Source organism: Anser brachyrhynchus, assembly GCF_964034855.1.
Source record: "Anser brachyrhynchus genome assembly, chromosome: 1".
NCBI lineage: Eukaryota > Metazoa > Chordata > Aves > Anseriformes > Anatidae > Anser > Anser brachyrhynchus.
In genome coordinates, this window is record NC_137694.1 from 195,213,725 (window position 1) to 195,239,546 (window position 25,822).

Consider the following 25,822-nt stretch of genomic DNA (forward strand, 5'->3'; position numbering starts at 1 on the left):
AGCTCCCTCACGAGGGGAGCGGAGGGGCAGGCGCTGAGCTCTGCTCTCTGGGGACAGTGACAGGACCCGAGGGAACGGCATGGAGCTGGGACAGGGGAGGGTCAGGCTGGGGGTTAGGGAAAGGTTCTGCACCCAGAGGGTGGTCGGGCACTGGGACAGGCTCCCCAGGGCAGTGGTCACAGCACCGAGCCTGCTGGAGTTCAAGAAGCGTTTGGACAATGCTCTCAGACACATGGTCTGACTTTTTGGGTGGTCCTTTGGGGACCCAGGATTGGGACTCGATGATCCTTGCGGGTCCCTTACAACTTGGGATATTCTGTGATTCAGTATCTTGTTTGTTGCTAGAAGAGATCCAAACCTGATCTGTGCATATTCTATGCATCCCTTTCTTGTGGTGTCTATTGCCAAAATGCTGCATTGCTACCTACCTTTTTCTTGTTCTCTTATTACTCTGAAGTAGTCTTGTGTCTATGTGATTGAGTTCCTTGACTTTGCTTAATCCAATTCTATTGAACAAAATGTTACATCTTAAACTAGAATTGCATTTTCCAGATTTAGTTTTATAATTTTTATTATTCAATTCAGTTAAAATACCAGTCGGAAGGTGGCTCTTAATATATAACCCTATAACTTTATCTGTTTAGTATTTTATAATTAACTCAGTTGTTTGGTACTGAAAGTACTGAGCATTTTCAAAAGAAACTGTTGATCTGCTTTAGGGAACCTCAGTATTCAGGAAAAGTAAGAGCTGTTGTCTGTGTTTTGGGGTGGAAAACTACCAATATACCTTCCAAAATAAAGTTTTGTTTTTTGTTTTTTTTTTTGGTCTTATGTTATCTAAACAGACTACTGCTGGGATACATGGAAGATTTTCTTTTATTAGGAAGATGCGTTTCACTTATGGCAGTTGGTTTTGATATTGCTGTTTTCTTAATTGCTGGCTACATTTGAACATTAAACATGGCAGACCACTCAACACACTGTATGTTCTTTGAATGTATAAGAAAATTGAATGAAGCAGGCACATTATGTGAAATATGTCGAACATACATAAATCAACAGTCCATCATGACAGGATTTTTTTTTTAGGTCTCATTACAAAGGAGATAGTTCTAAAGGGTCTGTCACTCAGAGGGTTGGTTTGCTGAATCATTGTTATTTAGCTTTATATTCTAGGTATCAAACATTCAAATATTCAACTTAATGCTGTTCGCTTGTATTTAATAACTGTTTCTGTAGTGAGATAAAATGCCTGTAACCAAAATATCTGAGAGACTGTATTTGAAGAGAAGTCCCTTAGATCAGACCTCAGCAAGTAATAAAACTGTAATGACACCCTTGACACTAGACCTTTTTGAATCTTTTGAATGTTCACAATATGTGTCTGTAGGTTCAGGAGTCCTCTATGCCCAAAGGAAGAGACATTTAGCAAATTGACTACAAAGATTTTTTTTTTTTGCGTGTGCTAGATATTAATATTTTGCTTCAAAATATTAAATGTAAAGTTTTTAATTTTCAAACCTGCTCTTTGTGGGAAAAAATACAACTTTATTGTCTCTGCGGGCAGAATGTAAGCTTCAGCTAGTCTAAGTACATCTAGTGAACAACGTCATTCATGTCAATGTTATTTTCCGTGAGAGGACAGTACTTCAGGTCTTGAAAAGGAAGAGAAAATGGATGTACAGGTCTTCAGTTATTCCCTGGATAGATGTTTCTAACTGCTTTAAGAGAGTTTTCAGAAGGTTCTGTTTCATTATCTTGACAAAGACATGTCATTTACACAGTCACAGAAAGCAATCTACCTGTTGAATAAAATGTCTTCAGTTACCTCTAGCAAAGGACTAATGCTACCCCAGTCTGTATTTTAATATGTATTAGCATTTGTTGCAAAGACACCTTTGCTGTTTCTTGAAGGAAATGCTATTGCTAATTCTTGAAGGAAAACTACTCATACATAAATCTGCCAGTGCTCTGAAGGTCCAGCACCTCCAGTACCAAGAGATCTATATAATGTGTTGTTTTTTTCCCCTGTCATTTTGATAAGGAAATTACTGAAACTATTCAAGGTAAAATTGCAGTAAGGTATAGCATAAACGTATCACAGCATAAGGACTTCATTTAGAGAGGAAAAACTTGGAAAAATTATTTTGAAAGCTTTTTACCTTTGCTTTAGTTGTGTATGTTGAATGTTTAGGGTGTTTCTGGCACATTTTAAAGCTATATAGAGTAGCCAGAAAAGTAAGTGGATAAATACTTTCCTAAATCCTTTACAGTCAGTCTTTGCAATCAAGACTTGTTAAGTCTTCATTTAGGCAAGACAACATGGGATTTGTCATCAAGGATTGATAAAGGCTGATGTTACACACACATCCACATGTGTGTGTTGAGTGGTGAAGCTTAGTGAAGTCTTCTGTCATTTAAGTTTGTCCTGTGACCCACACCCACACGCTTTTCTGCCCTTCCTTTCCTTTCCATTCACTGTCTCTTGCTGCTGTTGCCCTGTCACCATGCATCCAGTTCCTAGCTACAGACTCCATTCCTTCGAAGTACTGTCTAGGTGAGACATAGCCATTTTGTCTGGGTTTCCATATTATTAAGATCCGGTAAGATACCATCGACCCTCAAGCACATCTTCGTAACAAACGCTAAATATTTTCAGAGCTTCTTTTAAATATATGGCATTTAACTAAAATGTAACAATTAAGAAACAAACATACAAAAATGTGAATTATTTGGCCTTGTTTCTGGTAATGTTAGTTGTGTTGGTTATGCCTATCTAGCAACAGGTACTTTCAGGAAAGATTTTTCTTCACAAAATGGCTTAGTGTTGTTCACCTGAGAAGAACAATTGTTGGCATGTTTCTACGGAGTACGAATAGAAGGCGCAGAGTTATGGTCCATCTATTTTACAACAGATGATTTAAAGGGCAGTGATAGTTGTAGTAGGAGAGGAGGAGGAGGAAAGGAAAGACTGAAATAAAATGTATGATAATACGTGATGAAGAAAAAATTGTGTATCTATTTAAAGCTGGAGTTATGTCAGGGTAATATTGAAATACCTAGCCCCTAACTTGAGATGGAATATAGTAATATATTCCTCTCACTACTGTCACACATCTATACTTTAATATCTGTGCTGTCTGAGATTGTGTATGACTGCTCTCAGGAGAAGTATCTGATAATAGCATGTCTTGCAGGTGCTGAATGGATTGCAGCAGTGCTACTGCTGCTACATACTTTATCATTTTCTCAGTTAAAGATGTTCCAAAGAGCTAGGTATTTTTTTTTCTTGCCTATTTGTATATAAATGCACTTTTTTGTGTATCTTTTCAGCTGATGGAAAAAACTGACAGAGAGTACTACACTTTGGATGACATGTTTGTTTCCAAAGCAGCAAAAAGAGCACGCAGTGGGGAAGAGGAAGAAATACAAAGAAGAAAAGCAATACGTGAGCACCAACTGCTTGCTGCACGCATGGAAAAGTGTCCATACTGCTTTGATAGCAGTGAACTTTCTAAACATCTTATTATTGCAATTGGTACCAAGGTAAGAAAATAGTAATTTAGCACAAAAGTAAAAACAGAAAAGAAATAAAAGAAGGGAGTGTTAATGGTAGAGTGCCTAAGTTTAAGAACACAATTGCTGCTTTGAAATGTTTTAATGTTCTTCATCTTACTCTCCCAGACCTTCCTATTGATTTCAAGAATTCCTTGAGGGCTGGGGACAGAAAGATACAAGTCTGTCATGAATTATAAAGCTAGTCTTTGATATCAGAACTTCTGATTTGTGGAAGACAGAAGCAATAATGAAAGATTGGAGTGCAGAGATTAGACTGTAGGCGGATTTGTGAAAGACTAAATCACACTGCACTGGAGGAAATTTGAACTGGTTACGAACTGTATCTCGATGTCAAAGAAAGCTAAGTGGAGAATTCCATTCTTAAGCCTAAAATCCTTTGAAATGAAGAAAAGTTTGGTACAGTGAACCTTCTCGTTTCTGTTAATGCTTTTAAAATATGTACAAATATTTGGATTTATAACGTCTGAAATGCTTCAGTGTAGGCTTTTTTGATCATTATGCAAGGTTGTCATTTATTATCGATATTTTTCATTTGATTTTAATTTTTATAAACATTTTATAGACCGAGGAATTAAATGCACATGCATATACCTACATATATGTACAGATCTGTATGTATATATACATATCTGTATGTACATATATATAAAAGATAAAAAATGCATGTGTATTGTAATGGACAAAACCAGTGTGATTTCATAATAAACTGGTTCATAACTGGTTGGTCTATTAGCCTGATATTACTGCCTTTTCAGTAGAGCTGCTGTCCGGATACTGCTGCTTCATTCGAGCTACTGATGGATAATGCCAACTGTCACAATCACAGAATGGTTTAGGTTGGAAAGTGCCTCTGGAGGTCACCTGGTCCATCCTCCTTGCTCATGCAGGGACACCAAGAGCAGCTTGCCCAAAACAAACTTCAGCACAAGAAAAAAAATAAAAATCTTTCTTTCCCACTTGCTTAGGCTTTTACTGAATGTGGTTCAGTAGTTGGGACTCTTTACCAGGGGTTGCAGTGACAGTACAAGGAGTAATGGTTTTAAACTAAAAGAGGGGAGATTTAGATTAGATATTTGGAAGATTTTTTTTTATTCAGAGAGTGTAAAGGCTAGGTTGCCCAGAGAAGCTGTGGATGCCCCATCCCTGGAAGTGTTCAAGGCCAGGCTGGATGGGGCTTTGGGCAACCTGGTCTGGTGGGAGGTGTCCCCGTCCATGGCAGGGGGTTGGAACCAGGTGGTCTTGAAGGTCCCTTCCAACGCAAACCATTCTATGGTTCTGTGTTTTTCAGTCAAGTTCATTAGCTATTGAAGAGTTAGGTGAAGAGCAGAAAAAATAAATTGGTTTAAAGTCCTTGCTCTAAATACCTTGCTGTAAGGAGAAGTTAATGGCTTCTATTGGTTTAAAATCTATCAGATAATGTAATTCTTAGCCATAGCGACGGGAAGGCTTTTAACACTAGGAGAATGGGCACTTCAGTTTTTGTTTACTCTTTGTAGGTATACTTGTCTCTACCAAGCAACGAGTCCCTTATTGAAGGTCACTGCCTGATAGCCCCCTTACAGCACCATACTGCAGCCACGCTTTTGGATGAAGAAATCTGGGAAGAAATCCAGGTTAGCTGAGACACCTTCTCATGTTCTGAAGGTTTTGTTATAAAATATTGTTTTGAATAATATTATACTTTTCATATGTATCTGTTTGTATAATTTCCAGCTTGTCAGCTCTTTTTGGTTCTACTAAGGGGCAGAACATTCTTGCACTATGGTTGGAAATTAGTGGTCAAAAATTGATAAAGGGAAACAAAGGGTAAACACTGAAGAAACGTTCCCATTTATAAGCTCTAGAAAAATGTTGCCTAAGAATGTTGCAGAACTTCTATCCTTGGAGGTCTTTGGAAGCAGGCTAGAGGAACATATTAAGAAAAACATTAGGCACAGCTGATCTCTTACAGAAAGTGGAATAACTGGCTTGGCAGCCATTAAGAAAAAGATTGTCAGGACAGAAAGATCACTTATAATAAAACACTGGCTAAAGATATGTTGTTTACATGAGTTTTTTTTAAGCTAATCTGGTTTTGTGGTGGATAGCAAGACAGAACTATTTTCATTCTTCTTCATATAAGTCAGGTCCCTGTTAGAATCCAATTTCCTACTTTTTTTGAAAAGAATTATTAGAATAGAGTGCCAAGCATGATGGGTCATGCTTTCCAACTGTCATATGAAGACACTTTGAAGGTTTTCAGTTTTGTTTTCTTTGGAAAATGAAAATCAAGGGAGAAATGTAACAAACATGCCTAAAAGATTGACAGTGATCAGCCTCTCTCCCAGCCCCACCTTTACAAGGGAAAAATAACTTACAACCGGTGTTTTACATCAAAATATTGGAGACTACTTCAGACTATGGAAAAAGGTCATTGCTTGCACAGTTGCTTAGATTTAAAAACAGGTTAATCCCTGAGTTTGAAATGGTTTGAGTAACTTTGATCTTGCCTCAAGCCTGGCAGATGGATTCTCTTACTTTGCACGGTTGCTCCGAGCATTGATTCGCATGGCTGGTGTAATTTTTATGCAGTGTTGCTTTGTTAATTATGCTCCTCCCAAGCAGGAACGAAAAGAACTTTTGCATAGGACAGAAATGCCTTAGAAAGTTGTATAAGAAGCAAATAAGTGTGATGAGTAGGATCAGGAGTTAAAACAGAGCAGTGGGGAGAAGCGATAACTATATTTGTCCTGTATCCTCTATTTATCCTGCTGGCTTTTAACTAAATAGGGGCGTAGAAGAAACAGTTATAAGTAAAAGATGATCACTTTTCTAAATGTATGTGAGAAGGAAAATAGGATAAAGAAAAGATGAGCAAATGCAGTTTCTGTATTCAACGCTAGACTTTTCCTTGCTAGAAAATGCAGCTAGTTGGTAAACCCACCAGTGCTGTGAATGTAATAATTTTCAGTTTAAACATTTCTTTGTAGGAGAGTACTTAGGGGGTGATGGACACGTTATTTTTCAGCTCCTGTGTAATTCAGTAGAAGGAGTCTGGAAGGCTTCCACAGGAGTATAAACATACACTTAGTCAGTGGCTAAGCTAACTTAATGATGCCAGAGCCATATCTGATATTGTGGTTGAGGGAAAAAAACATCTCTGTTACACTGGATTGAGCACATGTTTTAGCTAACTATTTTTGCTGGGATTTTTTTCAAGATATGTTCAAATGAAGCAGGAAAGGTTCATTTATACTGTTTGGCTTCTGGCACTTGAATTTAACATGATTCATGTTTTAGACTTTTATGCGCTTCCCTTGCCAAAGTAAATATGCATGTAATTTTTTAATATGAAAAGATATAAATCTGCATGTTCAGTCGCTTGAACAGTGGCGTGTATCAACATCCTCTGCATCTGAGCATAAGCCATGCTCTCGTTTGCTCTTACGAGCAGTTTTGTCCTTTCCAGTGCTGATTACCCTTGGTATTTTGGCCCACTCAGAATTTGGAGGAAAAGTGCAATGCATTTAAAAAAACAAGAAACTGCAGTCTGGGAAATGTTAGCTAAAATCTGTAGATATTCTAGGCTTTTCAGTGGATTTGTATTTCACTTGTTATTGCAGGGTAGCAACTTCAAGTAACAGTAATTTTCAACTTTTGGTTTAATGTTTCTCTTATCTCACCACAGCTGCTTGCTTTGGTGCATTTCAGCAGTAGAGGTCTGGGAGGTGGAGGGGGGAGAAGATAGCAAGCTCTTAATTCAGTTATCTGTCTCTGTGCCCAGTAAGGTCCCCTATCAGTCATGGCACAGTGATCTGTTCATCAGGCGCAGTGAGCTGTTCACTAGGCAATATCTTCCATCTGTGTTTCATTGGTTGTATTTGGGGAGGAAGGTGTAGCACTGTCTTGTCACAGGGTGGAACAGCTTAGTTATGAGGAAGAATTCAGGGCACATGTGCCCGCTTTGGAGAGCTTAAATACTTGGTTAAGATGCAGAGATTTGATCGAGTTTCCTGTACTTTTGGTCTGATTAATACTGTGGAAGATGTCAAAGGGGTGGGGAGAAGAGACCTCAACTTCTAGTTCCGTTGTGGTAATGATTTGTGGTAATGCTTTGTTTTCCATCTCTTTTATTGTAGTACTTGATATATTTATGAATGTCTGTATTTGCTCATGTCGGATTTGTCAACTTTCCAATTGCATTAAAATAGGAAATCTTAAACCTCAGATGGGATTAGCCTTTTAATTGTGGTGTTTGTACTTCTAAGTGTTACTTATCAAGAATGAAAAAAAATCAATGCAAAAAGGCTAATTTATGACTTATATAAGTAACGGACCTGTGGTACTTGTGGTCTATGAAGAGCACACAGTTTCAGTGAATTCCTGGCTTACAGTATGGGAGTGGTTTAGGGAGTGGGTGTAACACAAGGGCCTTCATTTAAATAGCAGTTTTCAGGATGTTAACTTGAGACACTTTCTGAAACATCCATCCTGTTGTAAAGTCAAAATCTTTTATGCATTTGAAAATGAGTCTGAATGGGTCTCTGAAATCATCCATTATACTCAATAATTTAGTTCAGCGTCTACACTGCAAGCTGTACAATTATGCTCTTGCATCTCTTAGATGCAAATACCAACTGCCCAGAGTCAGGGAGCAACAAGAGCAGGCTGCTCCCCAGGGAAGGTGTGACGGGTGGAAGGTGACAGCAAGTCAGGGGAACGTCACCTCACTGGCATGATGGTAGACAGGGTCAGCCACAGCCAGTGATGGCCAGACATCTGCAGTGATGAGTGAGGTTCAGGAGCAAGGCAGGACTGATGGCAGCTGGGTGCATGGCTAGGCACAGGCATCCCTGAAACTTTGCTCGGGCAAGGACTGAAGCGAGGGCCTGAGCTGGGGGCTATTTTCCTAGACTTCCTATGTTTGTGCCATAATAAATGTAGTTCATATTAAATTGTTGAATAATACAGGATTTTCCTACTATGATTGCTGCCGTTTCATTTTATTATTAAATTCTAAGGAGATATATATATATATATGTAAGTAAAATAATATAAAATATTACATCTGAAAGTTTGAAAACCTAATTCAAATTATACATTCTTTTTCTTTAAACAGATGTTCAGAACTGCTTTGGTGAAAATGTTTGAAGCAAGAGGCTTGGACTGTGTCTTCATAGAAACAAATATGAGTATGAAGAAACGATATCACATGGTGTACGAATGCATTCCTCTTCCAAGAGAAGTAGGAGATATGGCTCCAATCTACTTTAAGGTATCGGAGTTGGTTTTTTTTTTTAGGTCATTTGAATGTGTTTATCGTAATTGATCTATTTTTGAAAAACTATTTTTGGTGTACAAATACCAGTATCAAAAAGATGGATTTATTATTGATGAAGAAATATTCCTTGATCTTGAAACAAATCCTGTGAGGTGATTCTGTTTTTCAAGTAGTCAGTGGAAGAGCTGTATGTCAGACTGCAATTGCCTCAAGTCTGACTGCACTGACTAGTTCTGGAAACAGATGAGAGATTCATCGTTTGTTGAAGAGCTGTAAGGATTACAATACTCCTCGCTTAAGTCCTGTAGTATAAATTTAAAAACCCATGCATGTGCCTTGGGACGTATAAAATAAGAAAGTAATGATCTACTGATCTAACAAATATCATTATATAATGTTTCATCTTTATTTTATTTCAGTAGGCCAAATTTTCACGTGTCCTAGGTTTCTGTTGAACATTAGATAGCATGATAAATATTTTTTCTATAGGTTTTCTGGTCTCTTTCAACTAACCCTGTAAGGAAAAGGTCATTGATGCTTCTGCAGGGCCTTTTGACTTTCAGAAACTGGATTGTGATTTGCCTTTATTCGATTTAGTATCTGAAAAAACTTTTATAAGGGTAAATATGGCTGGGTGCACACATACATTAATATTTATAAGTAAATTATTTTATTTGTTCTTTGAAAAATTATTTGTGTTTTCTGGAAATAAGTAATGTGGTTGTTTGTTTTTTGATGAAGTGGAACAGTCAGTGTGACAAATAGCAATGCAGTAACTTTTACCACATTTGAAATCATTGGTTATGCTTTAAGTGCTAGTAAAGCTTGTGTTTTCTCTGAATACAAAGAGAAAGATGAAGTACAAGCTTATACCATTAAAATATACAGTAAATGAAAATTAAAAGGTATCACGCTATACCCACTTCCATACTACGGAAGATACAGAGGCAGCTTTATAAGTATTTGAGTGCAATCAGGCTTCTGATCTGGATTTTTCTCTTAAAGAAAAGAAAAGAGAGAGAAAAAAATGCTAATATAGTGTAATAAAATCACAGTGGGTTTAATATGGGCTTAGTAAAAAGAAAGTGTGACCTTTTAGTCCCTAATAATTTGAAAGTTTCTTGTTAAAGATAATTTGTGTCAGGCAAAAGATAAATTTCAGGAAAAAAAAGAGGAATAGAATTAAGAGAGTTTCAGGATATTAAACCATGCTTCTATCAAGTATGTAAGTTCTTGAAATCAGAAAGGTTGCCAAAATTGAAGTTACTTTGTTAAGAAATAATTGGTACTTGCAGTGCAAAGTACTTACAATTCACTTTACTCCATTGAAAAGTTAATACTCTGCTTGCTGTATGAAGGACTATTCTCACATCTGGATAAAAATGATTTTACAGAAAGCTATAATGGAGTCTGATGAAGAGTGGTCTATGAACAAGAAGTTAATTGATCTTTCTTCAAAAGATATTCGGAAATCTGTAAGTAATGAAATGTATTGAACACTGAATTTCTCAGCAAATTATTTTCATCTATTTTGGTTATTAACTGTTTCAAAGAGAGAAGAAAGGGAAAACAATTAAATTAGTGGATCAGGAGATGGCATAGTTGTGATGAGAATTAAAGAGTCTGACTGAACTCCTAATTGACATTAAAAAAGATTCCCATTTATTTCAACAACAGATGGACTGAGCTGCAAGCATTGGTTGAGAACAAAGCTGGCATGCTGAGGCCACGTACCAGCATAATTTTCTTGATTAACTTTAAGAATTAAGACAGATCAAAAGGCTTGCAAATTACTGTCCAGAAAAAAATACGGTGTCTCTTTTGCCTTGACCTGGAACAGCCTTTTGTGTTGCTAAATTTATGAAGTGAAGATATAAATAGTATTATAAATCTTTATTTCTAAAAGAAAGGAACAGTGCTACGTCTGTCTCCTGGATACCAAATGGAAACATCTTTGTATACAAATCTTAAAGGAATAATCCCGAAACTTTTAGGTTCAAAGATCAGTCCATCGTTTTAATATGAAAGCGAATGATGTTTGGTGCATAGCTCTTACCATGTGTAGTTTACTACTGTGTAGTAATAATACTTAATTTCTGAAACTATCTTTTAGTAAATATAGCGACTTTATGCTGAAACATCCTAGTGTAGGAGAAAGAAGAGGAGGTGAGTTTTAATAGTGAGATATGAAGCCTTATACGACATAGAGAAATTAAATGCAGAAGAGTAAGAGTTTGGGTGGCTGCACAGTATGAGAGGCTTTGTATAGTGTGAGGACTCAGCTGGAAAATTTGGCTCTGGTTCTAAGACAGTTATAGAGGAGGAGAAAAGACTTAAAGGGGATGAGATGATGGTTTCGTGTATACAGTTTTAAGGACGATAATATGTAGCTGTTCGCTTTCACCAGCTCTGTTAGGTGCAGACAAGAAAGATTTGCTGATTTGAAGCAAAGACTTAGGGAAGATGTAAGGTGAATGAAAACAGAACAGGCACAAAAATAGACATGGTTGAGACATCTAATGGGCTAATTGTGTGCAGAAATTGGGACTAGTGTCCAGAGGCAGAACCCCAGCACATGAGCCTAAGCAGCCAACTCTTGCAGAGCATCAAAGCCTGCTGTGTTTCTCACTCTGCTGCCTGGGCTGGGAAGGGGCACAGCTGGGACAGCTGACCTGGCAGCAAGCACTGTTCAGCAACACCTAAAATGCTGGTTTGTTATCAGCATTGTCCTAGTCACTAGTCCAAAGCACAGCTCCAGGGGGGCTGCTCTGAAGAAGAAAATGAACTCCATCCATGAGCAATATAAGGAATGTTGCTTGTGGAAATTGCAATTATTTGGGTTGTAGCAGAGGAGGTGCATGAGTTTGAGGCTTTTTAAGTCTTATCTGTGCAGGAACATCTTCAACAATTAAGAGTGGAAAATAACTGAGTGAATTATGAAATTATCCAATTTGGCAGGTTAATCATAACTTCCAGTCATGTAGTGGGATTTTCCAGTAATCTATTCTCTGTAGAGGCATTTTCCTTTCTCCCCCTTCACCCAGAGTATCAATATTTCCTGTGGGTAAATATTTATTCTTACCATAAATCGCCTGATCTTTAATAAATGCAACTTGCTGGTAATGGTCTTAAAATTTCTACTCGTCCCATGTAATGCAGAGCTGTGAAGTCAGGACGACATTTGCTTGGTGTGCATGCTGCTGTCTGGCTCTTTGCTTGTGTCTGTCCCTCCCAGTCTCTTACCTGATGTTCAAAGGTGTCCTCTGTGGATGTCCTCTGTTCTGCCACCTGGCAAACTGTTTCTTCTGGTTTTGGTGTCTTTTTATCAAGGTGACATGTATTTTCTTTCCCCATACCTGTTGGTTTTTCTGTTTCTCAGCAGCAGTTTTATACCACACATACATGGTCTGAGAAGTAGTTTTAAATAAAATGTGATCCTGCCAACTGTGTAACCGCTTTCAAATTCAGGAAGTTGAGGGGAGATGAATTAAATGCCTACAGTCTGTTAAACATCTAAAAATGCATTTTTGTGCGTATAGATTCCTAAAGGATTGCCGTACTTCTCAGTGGACTTTGGCCTTCAGGGAGGATTTGCTCATGTCATTGAAGATCAACACAAGTTCCCCCATTACTTTGGAAAGGTATTGTTGTGTAAAAGATCGATTTACCAATTACGCTCTGTTGTGTAAATTTAAAGTAATTAAACCAGTTGCTGCCAGAACAGTCACTTTGATGTACCTTATCAAAGTTCATTGCTTATCTTTTCATGGTGAGTCATTATAACTCAGCTTGTGAATAAAGAAATTGTTGATTTCTTCACTGGTTGGTCCTCAGACTTATAGATCCATTTTTCTTTTGAATCAATAGGGACTCTGGAGATTTGACGTGTAGATAGATGGAAAATACTTGCAGCTATTTAAGAAAGAAAAAAGATTGGTTTTTAATGACAGTGGTATCCTCATATAGGTACACTGACTCCTGCTTGAATAAAATAGGGCACATACACACACAGGCTCACAGACAATTCCTGCTGTAATACCTGTGTGGTTAAATTACTGCATGTGGAATAGAGGGGTATATGCAGGAAGTGCTGCAATAAAATCTAACTTTTCTTATTCTGTCACAGCGATCAATTATTAAAAGAGTCAGTAGTGCAAAAATGTTAAGAGAGATTGGGGGATAATATAACTTATTTGAATTAAAATGGGTAGCTTTTTTTCTAAACTTCCTTTTTTTAGTCACAAATATTCCATCAACAATCTTGCAATGTTAGGACATTTATGCTGTGCGTTGCTGTGTTGTACTTTAAAGAATTTTGCTGAGGCAATCATCTAGCAAGCTACATTTGTAATTTTGAATTGGTATATTTTTCAGAATTTTCAGTTTCTATAACTAGCTCTCAATAAAAAAACGTTGACAAATGGTTTCATAATTGGGGAAAAAAGTCTTTTATTTTTTATTAAAATAGCATTAAGTGATACGGTATTTTAGCATTTATCATTATCTTTGTTCTACTTGCAAAGGAAATCATTGGTGGCATGCTGGACTTGGAACCACGGCTCTGGAGAAAAGGAGTGAGGCAGAACTTTGAGGAGCAGAGGAAGAAAGTGTTGCAGTTTGCACAGTGGTGGAAGCCGTATGATTTCACCAAGAAGAAAGAATGAATACATCCTTGAGGTCAAGGACTGTATAAGCCATAAATTATACTAAAGGATATTTCGTATGTTAAATACGACACCGGTATATTATATATTGCTAGTATGTTTTAAACCCAGGGATATTGTTTAACTGATTGTCTCTTTCTGGTTTGGATAGTGCGTGTTATCACATGAACCTGCAAGCCCAACAAACCAGATATGCACAGTGTTTCTGTTTTTTCATTTTTTATCTGAGCCAAAATAATAATGTCCCCATGGCTATCGGAATTCTTCAAGGTATAGCTTTTACTTTTGGAGTTTTTTATAGTACTTGAAACAACAAAAAATTTTATCTTGTAGCATAGATCCAGTACTTAATTATTGCAGTGACTTTTTCTATAAAATGATGTAAATCTTATGAACATGTTGATTAAAACCAACACATTGTTGCACTGCTTTGAGTTTTTGTATTCTGTTGGTTGAGGCAATTGCATTGTAAATTGGTTGAAGCCATTACAATATAAATGTTCAGTTAAGATGTGATAAACCTCCTGTTGGCCCTCTGCACAAGAATTAATGTAATTTTCTGTACTTTCAATACAAAGTAATATTTTTAAACCGACTTGTTGCACAAAGAACGATGAGATTGTCCGTAGTAGGCAGCAAATTTCAGCTTCAATGGTAACAGTTAATGTTGATGACAATAAAAAACGAAAAGGAAAAAGAGAGGAGGAGGAGGAAAGAAACTTAAGAGGTTAAAAAACAACAACAACAACAAAAACAAAACAAAACAAAAAACACCTCTCTGATGGACAGTCAGAAAGAAAATCATCACAGGGACCTCCCTAAATTATTCTTTTCCCTGAACATCCTCAGGTGGCAGGTGGTCTGCCATAATACTTTCCTGATAATAAATGTATAGTTTTCACTTGTTCCTGCTTATGTAATTGGAAAATGCTTGTCAGTTGTTTAAAGAACTACTCTTTACCATGTTATTCACTAGGTTTTCTGTTTGTTTTTTCCTGTAAAAGTTTACAAAATTGGAGGTGAGGAAAAGGTGGGGGGGCGGGAGGGGAGATTCTCGCATCGCTAGCAATCAATCGCTGTGCATGGGAAAGCTGGAGCTGCAGTCCCAGGCTTCTCAGGTGCAGAGCTGGTGGAACAGTACAGGGACAGAAGGACAAAGATGAAGACGATGCCACAGCGTCCCCCCCATGAGTAGAAGAAAGGGTGCAAACTTGCAAATGAAAGACTGAGTGTTGCATGGAAAGGCTCCAGAAAGGCAAGGGGAAGGATGTGAGCACAACAGAGTCTGAAGCAGCGTGCAGGTGTCCCAACCTGCTGCTGCTCTTTTCCTGTTGAGCTACTTGCCTGTAGAGCTCAGATTAAGAAACAGATCACTAAATATTGCAGGGTTGAAAGAGTGTTCACTTCTAGTCCCTTGGTGTCTTTTGCAACTTTTCTGAAAAACTAATACTTTTTTATCGTCATACCCCAAAGTTGTTTTTTTTTTTCCATTTCGCCCAGTAAGTCTGGTAGAGGTAGAAAGCTACTACATTGTAAATTATTTTCTGTAAAATCTTTGTAAATTTGTGTTACTATAAGAGAAATAACTTAAAAATAAGTTGTCATGATTATTTTAGTGATTTATTCTGAGATTTATTTATTTTTTTGAACTAGCAAGCCAGGATGAAAGAACCATGTCGACTGTTCTCCAGTCAATTTTGATCTTCCTTAGGCTACTGGAGCAAATAGGATGTGAAATAGTAGCTGCTAGAAGTTGCTTACAATGTGGTAAAGCTGAAGCAAATTTAGGTAAAGTGCAGTCCTTGGTGGCATGAAGCATGACTAAAAATTGTTTTCTCTGAAAGCACATGTTGCCTCTGGTCTCATCTGCTCCATGGAGGATAGCCATGAAGCAGCAGAGGTGATTGTATTTTAAGGTTGTAGAAAAGTCTATCAAATGCTGTGCTTGACATGCAACTTTTCTAAATAGTGTCACTTCTGCTCGAAAATCTGCCTTCATCAAGGGAAGCCGTATGGTTTTCACAAAGGATATCTAACTCATACATAGAAACATCTTCCTCTCTGACTCATCATCTGTGCATATTTTATTATTCTGATTTCAGCAGTGTTTCTAATCTTCTTTAGACCAGAAAGGACTTTGAAATATGTGAGTAAGGGTAACTATCGCAAGGTAGTAATGCCGGAAGATGCATGTCTTAGTCTGTTAGAAGTTCTGAGAATGGGAGACTGCTTACCACACGCACCAAGAATAGTATCTGGTTGAAATTGGTCACAGACCAGGCACACACAGCTTCAGGGTAGGCTGTTCCTTTTCATAAATATCTCTGAAATGTTCATGAAGCTGCGAGGGTAAGCACAGCTTAAGACACTTATTTGGAAGGCATGGGACACTTAGACTTCGGTCCTTACTCCTAAAAATATTAAAATATTTTAAATAGACTCCCTTCCAAAAAATACCCGGTAGCTGGATTGTCTGGGAATGCTGAGGTGGAAAATGTAAGTTCAGGTAACTTTGAGGAGAATAGGGATCTGAATCTGGATTTCTTAACATCGCTATAAAAGTGTGTCTCTGTGCTTATTGGTGTAACCAGGGAGAAAAAAGGGACTTCTCTCACCATGTCAATCTCTATGTATATCGTAACTGGTGTTGGAACGTATTTGTGTCCGTTCCTGTAAGAGAGGAAGATTCTCCTACAGTATGCTGTGTGCTGCTACTCTTCTGCTCAGTGCCTGGCCTAAAATGCAAAATTTCCCCGCTACTGTGTCGCTTTGACTTGTGTGAAGGGAGGGGGAGAGGGCGCCAGAGAGGATTCCGCTGTATTTGTATTTCCTTACTGTGCTGAAGGCATTGCCTCCTCTCACCGGCATTCCTGGTTTTTCAGCACTTCAGGGAGGGAGTGCTGCACCAGCACGGCACCGTTGCTACAGCTTGCTCAAGCCCTAGGTGAGGTCTGAGCAGGAGCTTGGGCTCCAGAGATTTTTGTTCAGTTATGTTTGCTGCTGAGCTCCCTACAGAGAACCAGCACGGGTGATGCAGTCCAGGGGATCATCTGCCTCTGACCTCAGTGCCTTGTCTTGGGGGAAAATGAGCTGAACAGGCGCCTGAGGGATGTTCTCTCCATCACTTTTCCTCAACATGAATATTCCCCGGGCCCACGTGGTTGCTGTAGAAAGCTGCCTGAAGCATGAGGCAGTTGGCTGCTGACTAAGAACACGTTTTGAGGTTGTTACTTTTGCTCAAGTTGAAGGAAAGCACCATGAATTTGTACACCACCGTTAACTGCGAAATGGAGCTCAAAAGCTACCTCAGTAGCATCATCCTTCTCCATAACCGCAGTGGGTGATAGCAAGGTGACTGCCTGAGGTCGTCTGCTGAAGGCGTAGTTAAACTGGGCTAAAATGGAAGGCAAGGCTTTCTGCCAAGTACCGGTGTTCTTCCAGGTAGGTGGAATCCATATTCCACTTGTTTATCCTGTTCTCTTCTCGGGTTTTCCACCGGGGTAAGACCATGAGATGCTGTCTTCTGTGCAGTTTTGGTCTAAAGCAGCAGTGGTGGACTGCTGCTTTGTTCTTGTTAGAATATCTGACAGAATGCAATGTGGGTTTTTATTGCTTTGCAAGAAAATTAATATAGCAGCGTTCAATCTCAGGTCTGGTTAGACTTTTTTGTTTTGTTTTGTTCATGAATCCAAAGAATGAGTTTGTCCCAGAGTAATAATCAAATGTGATTTACTGGGTTTTTGCATACTGAGTTCAACCAACTTGTTTTAAATTTCATATGAGTTCTGACTGGAAAATAACATATTAAAATAAATGGTAACTCTCATAGCAAGAGATCACAAATCTTTGAAAGAAGCAGCAATTTGATGTGACCCTTAGGGATTCTATTTGGTCAAAATTTCTTCCGTATTTCCTGTCTTCTGCATCTGTATTTCTGTCGTTAAAGCGTGTTTTCTCTCTCTAATTCCAGCTGGACAAGATAATATGGAACCACATAGGCTGCTGTACTCTTATTTTAAGCATAGCTGTTTCGGAAGCAAGGCCCTTAATATCCTATCTAAAAGTGCCCTTTATTTATTTACGTATTAACCCTCACAAATCACGGCAGCCTAATCCAGCACAGAGGAGCAGACTTTACAAATCCACATTTGCTCACATCATAGTTCTCATGGGCACGTTGGTAGAGTTGTGTGGAAACAATACTTTTCTAGTTGTATTTTGTTCTGTAGTTAAAGTGAGAAGGAAGGATAATATGCTTCTGTTCAAGAAAATCACGCTGCTACACCCTTTACAGGGAAACCAGGGTAAATTTTACCCCCCAAATTAAGAACCACTGCAAGGTAGTTCTAAGAGAACACTTAAGCTTTCCTTGGGTCCCAGACTTGAAAGCAAATACAACAACCCCAGAACTGACCTAGGAAATCTTTGGAAAAGAGTTATCTATCATGGTAGACATTTTTGAATTTGTTGTTTGAAGCATTGTATGCTAAGATGGTCAGCCCTGCACCACTGCCCATCCGTGTCTCTGTTCTGAGGCTTACAGTAACGGGTCTGTGAAGTACTAGAGTTACATTTTGGAAGGACTGCATGCATTTTTACTGCATAACCGCAGGGCATCTTCAACTACAAGCTTCTCTGCCCTCCCTGGTGTCCTGCCTCCTAGGTGTGACCTGAGCACTGCACACAGAGAGCTCAGGGGCACATCACATAACACAAAACGAGTGTGTTGGTTTCATGAGAGAAAGCACAGCCTGAACTCTTCTGGTGTGGGTAGGTGTAAAAAGTTCATTTGCAATGCCCAAGCTGCACGTGCCTTTGTATGTGTGGTGTGAGGGCGGCTGGTGGCCCGAAATGGCTCTCATGAACCAGCTCTATGTTCTTTCTTAGAGCTGAAAATACATCAATTCATTATTTTTCAGTTTAAAACTCTTGTGAAAGCACCTTAGAACATGCACACAGTAAAACAGGAATTCAGCAAAGAACTCACAATATTAGCCATTTAGATTACAGTTGAAGGCATTCTCCACAGACCAGTGTCTTTGGGTCAATATTTTTATTCAAGGTTTTCTGATTTGTGATGTTTGGTCACTGATGCTCAACCACTGACCACCTGTCAATCTGGAATAATAAAGAGTTGTACTTTGTCCTGCCTTGAGATAGGACTAGATGGCTTCTCAAAGGCCCTCCCAGATCTTTCCTCTTTAAGATTACCTTCTTCAGTGTTGGTATTTGATTTTAAAATGTCTCAGAACAACACTTGCAGGACGAGACATTGAGCACCTAACAAAACTGTCATGCTAAGTGTTGCATTAATACACAGTTATCACTGTACGCCTTCTCCATTGCTGTTGTCACAGGTTTACAAGGTTTCATTCAAGGATGCCAACTAATTTCTCGTGTCTAGATGCCTCTCATAGCCGGACCCAGGCACATGCTTTGTGGCTGTCGGAGACCATTATAACACCTCCAACTCTTCCAAAGTTCTCCCTTTTAGTGCAGAACAGCTCTTTGAATCTGTGAGCCCAGCAGCAGGTCCAAGTTCTCACAACAACTTACCTGTGAGGTGGAAGAAGACAACAATCAGTAAGAGTGGCTATGATAGCACCTCTGACTGGAACCATATAGGCTGAGTTTAGAATGAACGTGAATAAATTCAACCAGAAATGGTGACCCTGTTTTCTTTTTGTCCCTTTCTCTTCTCTCTTGGCTGCTATTAGACAATGTAGGATTTCATTTTCGTATTCAAGCCAATCTTCAATTGCTTATATTGATTTAGCGATGCTTGGTAAGGCTTAGTATTTGCCAGGACTGGCCGGTCCTGCCAGTGAGCCACAAAGGCTGGCCAGTCTGCACTAACACACTGCGTTTTTGCCTGAATCAACCTCTCCCATGGCTGGTGAAGAGGGTTTGCTACTGTTGCATAATAATGAAGGTACAAAAAGTGGCATGCATACTGTTTGTCTGAGTAGCACCAGCACTCTGGTTAATCTGGTTAAAGTTTGTTTTGAGTGGTATAATGCTTATCATCTGTATCTGACTTCCACTTAGTTAAGTAGTCTGGCCTGCCCAGATGCTGGGGGGTCCCTGAAGACCTCTACCTTTTGCTTTCCTGACAGGCGGGGTTTTTGGGGACAGCATCTATTTATTGGAGGTGGGGTGCGGTTCTGATTCTCACCCTGCTCTGCAGGAGGAGCATTACGCAAGAGGACAGGTATTGGGGACTAATCTAAATGTGACCGCTCCCACCTCCTCAGGGCGCATGTTCCACATCTGGATCAGCTTATTACTGATATTTACTAATGAAGCCCTAGTGTGGCAACACAGCAGCTAATTATTTTTTGTGCTAAGTTCCCACTTGTTTAATGACAGACAGCAGGACCTTTTAAAACTGCAGGCCTGACAACTTTGCATTAAATCTGTTATTTCAGTTTAGTCTTTAATAGCATGTCTAAACCCCAGCCTGAATCCCCAAATATAATCACATTACAGACCAATTATTTTGCTTGCTGAGTGTCTTTGTCAGTTTGACAGCATGCCTGACAGAAAATTTTGATTCCTTTTAATTCTTTGATTAAAGAATTGAATTAATACAGAATTTTATTTTGTTTAGAGTTATTAAAGTCTGTCTCCCACTGTGTGGTTCATTCTTTCTCCAGTCCATTGCAACTGGATAGGTTTCTTTTGTGGCAAACGTAATAAGCTGTCACACTTCTGGGCAAAATAATTCTTACTGCCATGCTGGGCTGCAGATATCTGGTCTCCCTGTGTTTGGAGATCTACTCCCAGTTCATTGCTTGTAATGGCCAGAAGATGACTGCATTTCTCTGTAGCAGCCATGAATGGCCAATGCAGTCATAAAGAGGGGCTTGATCCCTTTGAAGGCTGTCTTCCTGATGGATGTTATTTAGAAGAGGGACTCTAAAGCTGTGGAGACAGAGCTTGGAGATGGGAAATGAACTTCTAGACTTGAACAAGGTCCTCTTGAAATTAGCAAGTGTTCAGCCGTAGTGTTTGAACTTCTGGATACTTGGTTGCTTAGAAGAATTGCATATATGCAGCATCTAGTGAAGAGTTAGAGGTGTTAACAGAAAAATACTGTCATGACTAATGACTTCTGTCATTGTAATAGGAAAAGAATTGTATTAACATTAGTATTTTGAAACTATTTATCAAACACAACAAATACATTATAGTTTAGAATTTATGAATATTGTATTGCCATGGGTACCCCTGCAGACCAACTCAGCTGTTGTGCTGGCTGTTACTTAGTCACATAACCAGGCCACCCGTGTCATAAAGAGGTTAAGCTCTGGCTAAAAAACTCAGAGCAGAGAAGTCAAACTTTGCACTCCCATTTTGCTAATGAGCAATGACCCACAGAAAGATGAGAGCTCGTGTGAATTGCCACTTGACACTGTGCAGTCCCTCTTGCACAGAGGAGGTCAGCACAGGGCAACATTTAATTGGAAAGATGATAATCCACTTCTGATTTATGGAAATGAAAAATGATCGTGAGATCTATGCATGGGCATAGAAAGAATGTGTAGGGATGAAATCAGAGGATTTAAGATGCAAAGCTGACCTAATGACTTTTAGAGTCATAAAAGATAAGGAGAGTATTCTACATGCACGGTAAGAAGGCGGCAATGGGAGCACGGGATCATTGCTGAGTTAGGGAGACAGTGCAAAGGATGGATGAAATAATTTTTGCTTTTAACTTTGTAAAAAAAGATCAGTTTTGACTAGACGCTTAGTACAATTAGGTTTACCAAGGAGATAATAGTCAAGTCAAGAGTAAGGAAGGAAGAGGTTGGACAAAATGTTAAACAACTTATATGCAAGCCAATCTCTGAAAAATCAGAAATAAACTATCTGAATGGTTTGGAGTACTTTGGGGGATGTAAAAATACTGTTACTGTAGACTATTAAACATTTACAAAAAGACTGTAAAGCACAGTATAATGTTAGTGTGCATAAAATTGCATAGAATAGTCCCATAGTTTTGTTCCTTTTGTGAAAGACCTGTTTTTAAAACAAAATCAAGGAAGGTTTCAAAAAGAATTGAATTTTTGAAGTTCTCTTCCTGGGAGTCTTCACCCTTCCTTCAAGCAAAAGGAGGACCTTACCTTTCCCTCCAAGCAAAGCTTGCAATATTTCTACTTTTTTTTTTTTTTTAAACTCTGCAGGCCAGTTAAAGTTCATCTGTGAAAAATTTCTTTCAGATGGAGCTTTACTGCCCAAGAAAGAGAGTATGAAAATCACTGTCCTCTTGATGATTTGTGCAGCAGAAAGGTTGAAGTGCACAAAATCTTCTTTTTCTACCGGGCTATTTTGCACCCTCTTGTGGCCATCAGGCTCCTTTTTCAGTCCCAAATTCCCTGAAATAGACAAACGCATCGCAGCTAGAAGCAACATGTTTCGATCCCAAAAGGCACCTGTGTGCTCCTTCCCTACAATCAAAGAACCCACATCCATTTCAGAAGTGGTATATTCAGAAAACTACAAGTTTTTATTAAAATTTTCCTTCAACAGTCCTCTGCCACTGCTGGAATGAAAGCCAATCTTATCTGTAGGAGTTTATGCTTATGAGCTACCTTAACCAGACAGGACTCCTACAGTACTTTCTCAGCACCACAGGAAAATGGCCCTTGGGAATGAGACAAGCTGCGTCTACATGTATATTTATGCATCTTCTGGGCTAACTTATGAAAAGGAGCAGCCACTCCCCACAGTCCTTGTTCCCCTGCCCCCAGTGAAAAGAACATGGGAAGAGAAGCTCACATTTTTGTGGCTTTCTTCCCCAGTTAGGCCTATTCTTTATGTGATAGTTATGTTCTGCTGAGCTCCATTTCTCATGTCCTTCTTACACAAACGGTGCTGCTATTCCCTAGGTTATATCCATAGCCTCCTTTTTTGACTGACTCAGTCCTCCTGTCCCGAATCCCGGCTGGCTTTTACAAACCGTTTTATTTAACAACATCAGATGGACATTTGTTATCTTCCCTGATACTGGTCTCTGCCCAGGGATGGGTGAAGTCCTCTCGCTTCACGCCACTGTGGTTGCACAGAGAATGCTGACTGAGTTTTCCATCGGGTCATCAGGTACCGGCAGGCGTTCGGGCGTAGAGCTCGAGCCTCCGCTCCTGTCCTGAACACAGCCAAGAAGAGGCCTTGCAGGAGCGGAGCTCTGGATGCTTTAGCTGACAGTAGCCCCTTATTTCAGATAGGAAATATATTGTCAGAGGATCTAGTGTTCCTTGTGGTTGGTATTTCTGGAGGCACTGCAAGAACCACAACAAAAATAAACTCTTCCAGAAGATGTTTTTAGTATACTAATTTCAGCAGTTTAATACTATGTAAAAATACAGCAGGAAATATATATATATATATATATTAATAATATACAGCTGTAGAGGCCAGGAGTTTGGTTGTGCATCACAATTGCCTACATTTGTAAAAAAACAAAACTCTCTTCTTTTTAACTTTTGTTCAAAGAGCTGAGAAGAACCTCTGGTTCTGGGCTGAGGAGCCCAGGACGTGGCCGCCATCTGCCCTTGTGATTACAACTGTAGCAGAAGAATTGAGGTTTACGTATACTTAGGTTTTGTCTTTTTTTTTTTTTTTTGAAGAACTTTATTCTGGTAGAACTGTTCAGGACTTTGGAAATGATACGCAGTGGTGTTTCAGTCTTAGTTTTGTCATTCCTGATTAGATAGATCTCAGTCTATTAATCCATATTTTTCTTTGGTGTGATGACTTCATTATCTACTAGTAATTTCCTTGATGGAACTGAAGTCATTTCTAAGAACAGAGGGAAAAAAATACACCCTTTTATTGCTGCTTAAGTCTCCAACAAGACCAGAACAGAAATATTGTGAGTATACTGATGAGGAGTAGTTTCTGTCCCCTAGAAATCACCATCCATTGGAAAGGAAGGACTGTGAGCTTATTATTTACAGATAGGAAATTGAGGTACAAAAAGATAACTCTTCCTGATGCACTGCAGCTGTGATTAGAGATGCTTGTTGTATTCAACATGATTGTTGGGTTTGTTCAGTTCTTCACTTAGAGTATGAGAAGTACTGACATTTACATAACACTGTTCTACTACTAAACTTAAAAATTTATGGTCCCACATAAAGGGTCACACAAAGCTACTAATATGGTCACACAAAGTGACTTTTTTAGGTCCCTCCTTTGGTAAGACAGGTGCAACTCTTTCAACCAAGGCAGTACCAGCAGTGCAGACTGCTTTTTAGGCAAAATGTAATTGCCAATTAGAATTAAGCTAAACTGGATTAATAAAGGCTAAAATCTTCAGAAAATGGTGGGTCCCTGCCCTGGCAGGAGGGTGGACTGGAGGTTATCTAACACTGCTATCTTTTACTTCTTTACATTTGGTGACTTATTTGGGTAGAACTCAAAGCTCATGTCAAACCTCCTGTGAAATGTGCCATAGACTCTTCAGTGGCTCTAAATGGTGGACATCCAAAATACCCTGTGATCTGAATGGTGCACTAACACCTGGCAGATTGGGTTCCTTTAACCTTATCTGAGCTCCAGCAAACTGCCTTGCTTTGTCTTGTCTAAGTTAAAGAGCTATTTGGGCTTCTACAGCCAACAATGAGTGAAAGATGCTTACAGAACATAAAGTAGGTGGAACAAAAGAACATCTAGTTCATTAACTTATTTGTTTAAGGACTATTCAGTTCGGAAAAAAAAAAATAATCCAAGGAAAATGATAAATTAAGCCCAAGGGCACACAAACATTAATGAGCAGGTGATAGCAGAGACAACAGTGAATACAAACTCTCTGGTGGCTGATCAATGGGCCAGTATAGGAACTATAGCACTTCCTTGAAGGTGTCAGCCTCAGCTTTGTCACAGATAAAGAGGGAAAACATGATTATCGTGAATATTGTTGGTTATTTGAGGGGGATTCTGTGCCTCTGTGAAGCTTATCATGGGCTATCAGAAAGGCTTTGTGGAGTTATATAAAACTTGTTATCGGGAATTTAGGGGATGGGCCATCTCCGTCTCATGCAACGAGCATGAGAGAATGGAGAGAAGGAGGGATAAAAAGGGTCAAGTGTAAGAACCTTCTGGTCAGTGTGCTCGCCTGTCTGAGCCCTGTGCCTGATGGCCACATCTGTCCTATCTTCCCACTGAATGCTTTTCTTAACCATTCTTTCCTTCGTCTCACTGTGCCATGTGTGAGTTCTGCATGTCTAAGTGCCAGCAGCTGGTGGAAGGGCTGCAGGTCACAGGGCCTGGAGGTCTAGATGTCAGCAAGTGGAGAGACCAGCTTGTATGTGAGAAGCCTAAATGGCAGTGACTGGAAATAAACTGCCTATGTTAATATTTCCCCAGTTAGGTTAATGCAGTGTGCATATGTACGTGTCTGCCAGCTGTGAGCTGGACTAGCAGGAGGAGACCTGCCCCTGCAAAGACTTGAGCTCTGGAACAGCGGATGGGTAAGGGACCTGGGGCCAGGCATGGATGTTAGGTGGACCTAGGAGCTGTGCTGGTATTTGACGGCTCTGTGAATGTGGGTGTGCTTGTGAACCTGGAGACTGAAGGCATGTGTGGTTTCACTGGCTGCCTTCAGGTCCCCAGGTCCCGTGGCCAGGCAGGAGGTGTCCTCTGAGACCAGAGCTAGCTGGATTTGGTAGTCGGTAACATCCTTAACAAAGGAGTGATTCATTCCACCTTGAGAGGAACCAAGGGCTGCTGTAGGAACTGCCCTCAGGAAGTATCACCTCTCTTCATTAACTGCACAGTACCCAAAGGACTGACTTTTGACCTAGGCAAAATGACCTAATGCAATTTTGATTTAATTGATTTAAATAAATTAAAAAATTTAATTTGATTTAATTGATTTAATTGATTTTTAATTTGATTTAATTTTGACCTAATGCAAAGAGCATTGATTAAAGTACCCGTCCCACTGCTGGTTGCTCCTTTGATTTTCTCTTTCAATTTTTCCATTGAGCCAAGCCGTCTCAATCCTTCTTTGGTGATGGGTTCTGACTAAGTGAAAGACCACAGTAAGCAATACTAAATACATTTAGTAAAGCTGAGCTAATTTGGGAATCTTTGCATCTGAGATATTTGAAGTCTGCTTTGTAGTTGACTGGCATTCCTGAAGACTTTAATTATATGTTATCAAAGACATGGACTTAAATGAATGACTCTCACAAAATTGTGTCCATATGGTATCCTGCTTCCCTTGACTGCAATGACATCTGCTAACAATAAAATAATAATAAAAAACCCTAGCTAGGTCAAAGGTCATGTGTTATTTCCATGAGTTACAGAA

General features: G+C 39.2%; 1 protein-coding gene across 1 annotated transcript in view; it reads left to right on the plus strand.

Annotated features, from left to right (window-relative positions):
* The window catches only part of CWF19L2 (CWF19 like cell cycle control factor 2), a 69,700-nt gene extending 55,772 nt beyond the window's left edge, over positions 1-13,928 (plus strand). Inside the window, exons 13-18 of the mRNA XM_080580683.1 lie at positions 3,334-3,546; positions 5,076-5,192; positions 8,678-8,833; positions 10,234-10,314; positions 12,379-12,480; positions 13,363-13,928. Coding sequence (XP_080436809.1) covers positions 3,334-3,546; positions 5,076-5,192; positions 8,678-8,833; positions 10,234-10,314; positions 12,379-12,480; positions 13,363-13,503 — 810 coding nt within the window. The 3' untranslated portion in view covers positions 13,504-13,928. The remainder of the gene's footprint in view (positions 1-3,333; positions 3,547-5,075; positions 5,193-8,677; positions 8,834-10,233; positions 10,315-12,378; positions 12,481-13,362) is intronic.
* The last annotated feature ends 11,894 nt before the right edge of the window (positions 13,929-25,822 follow it).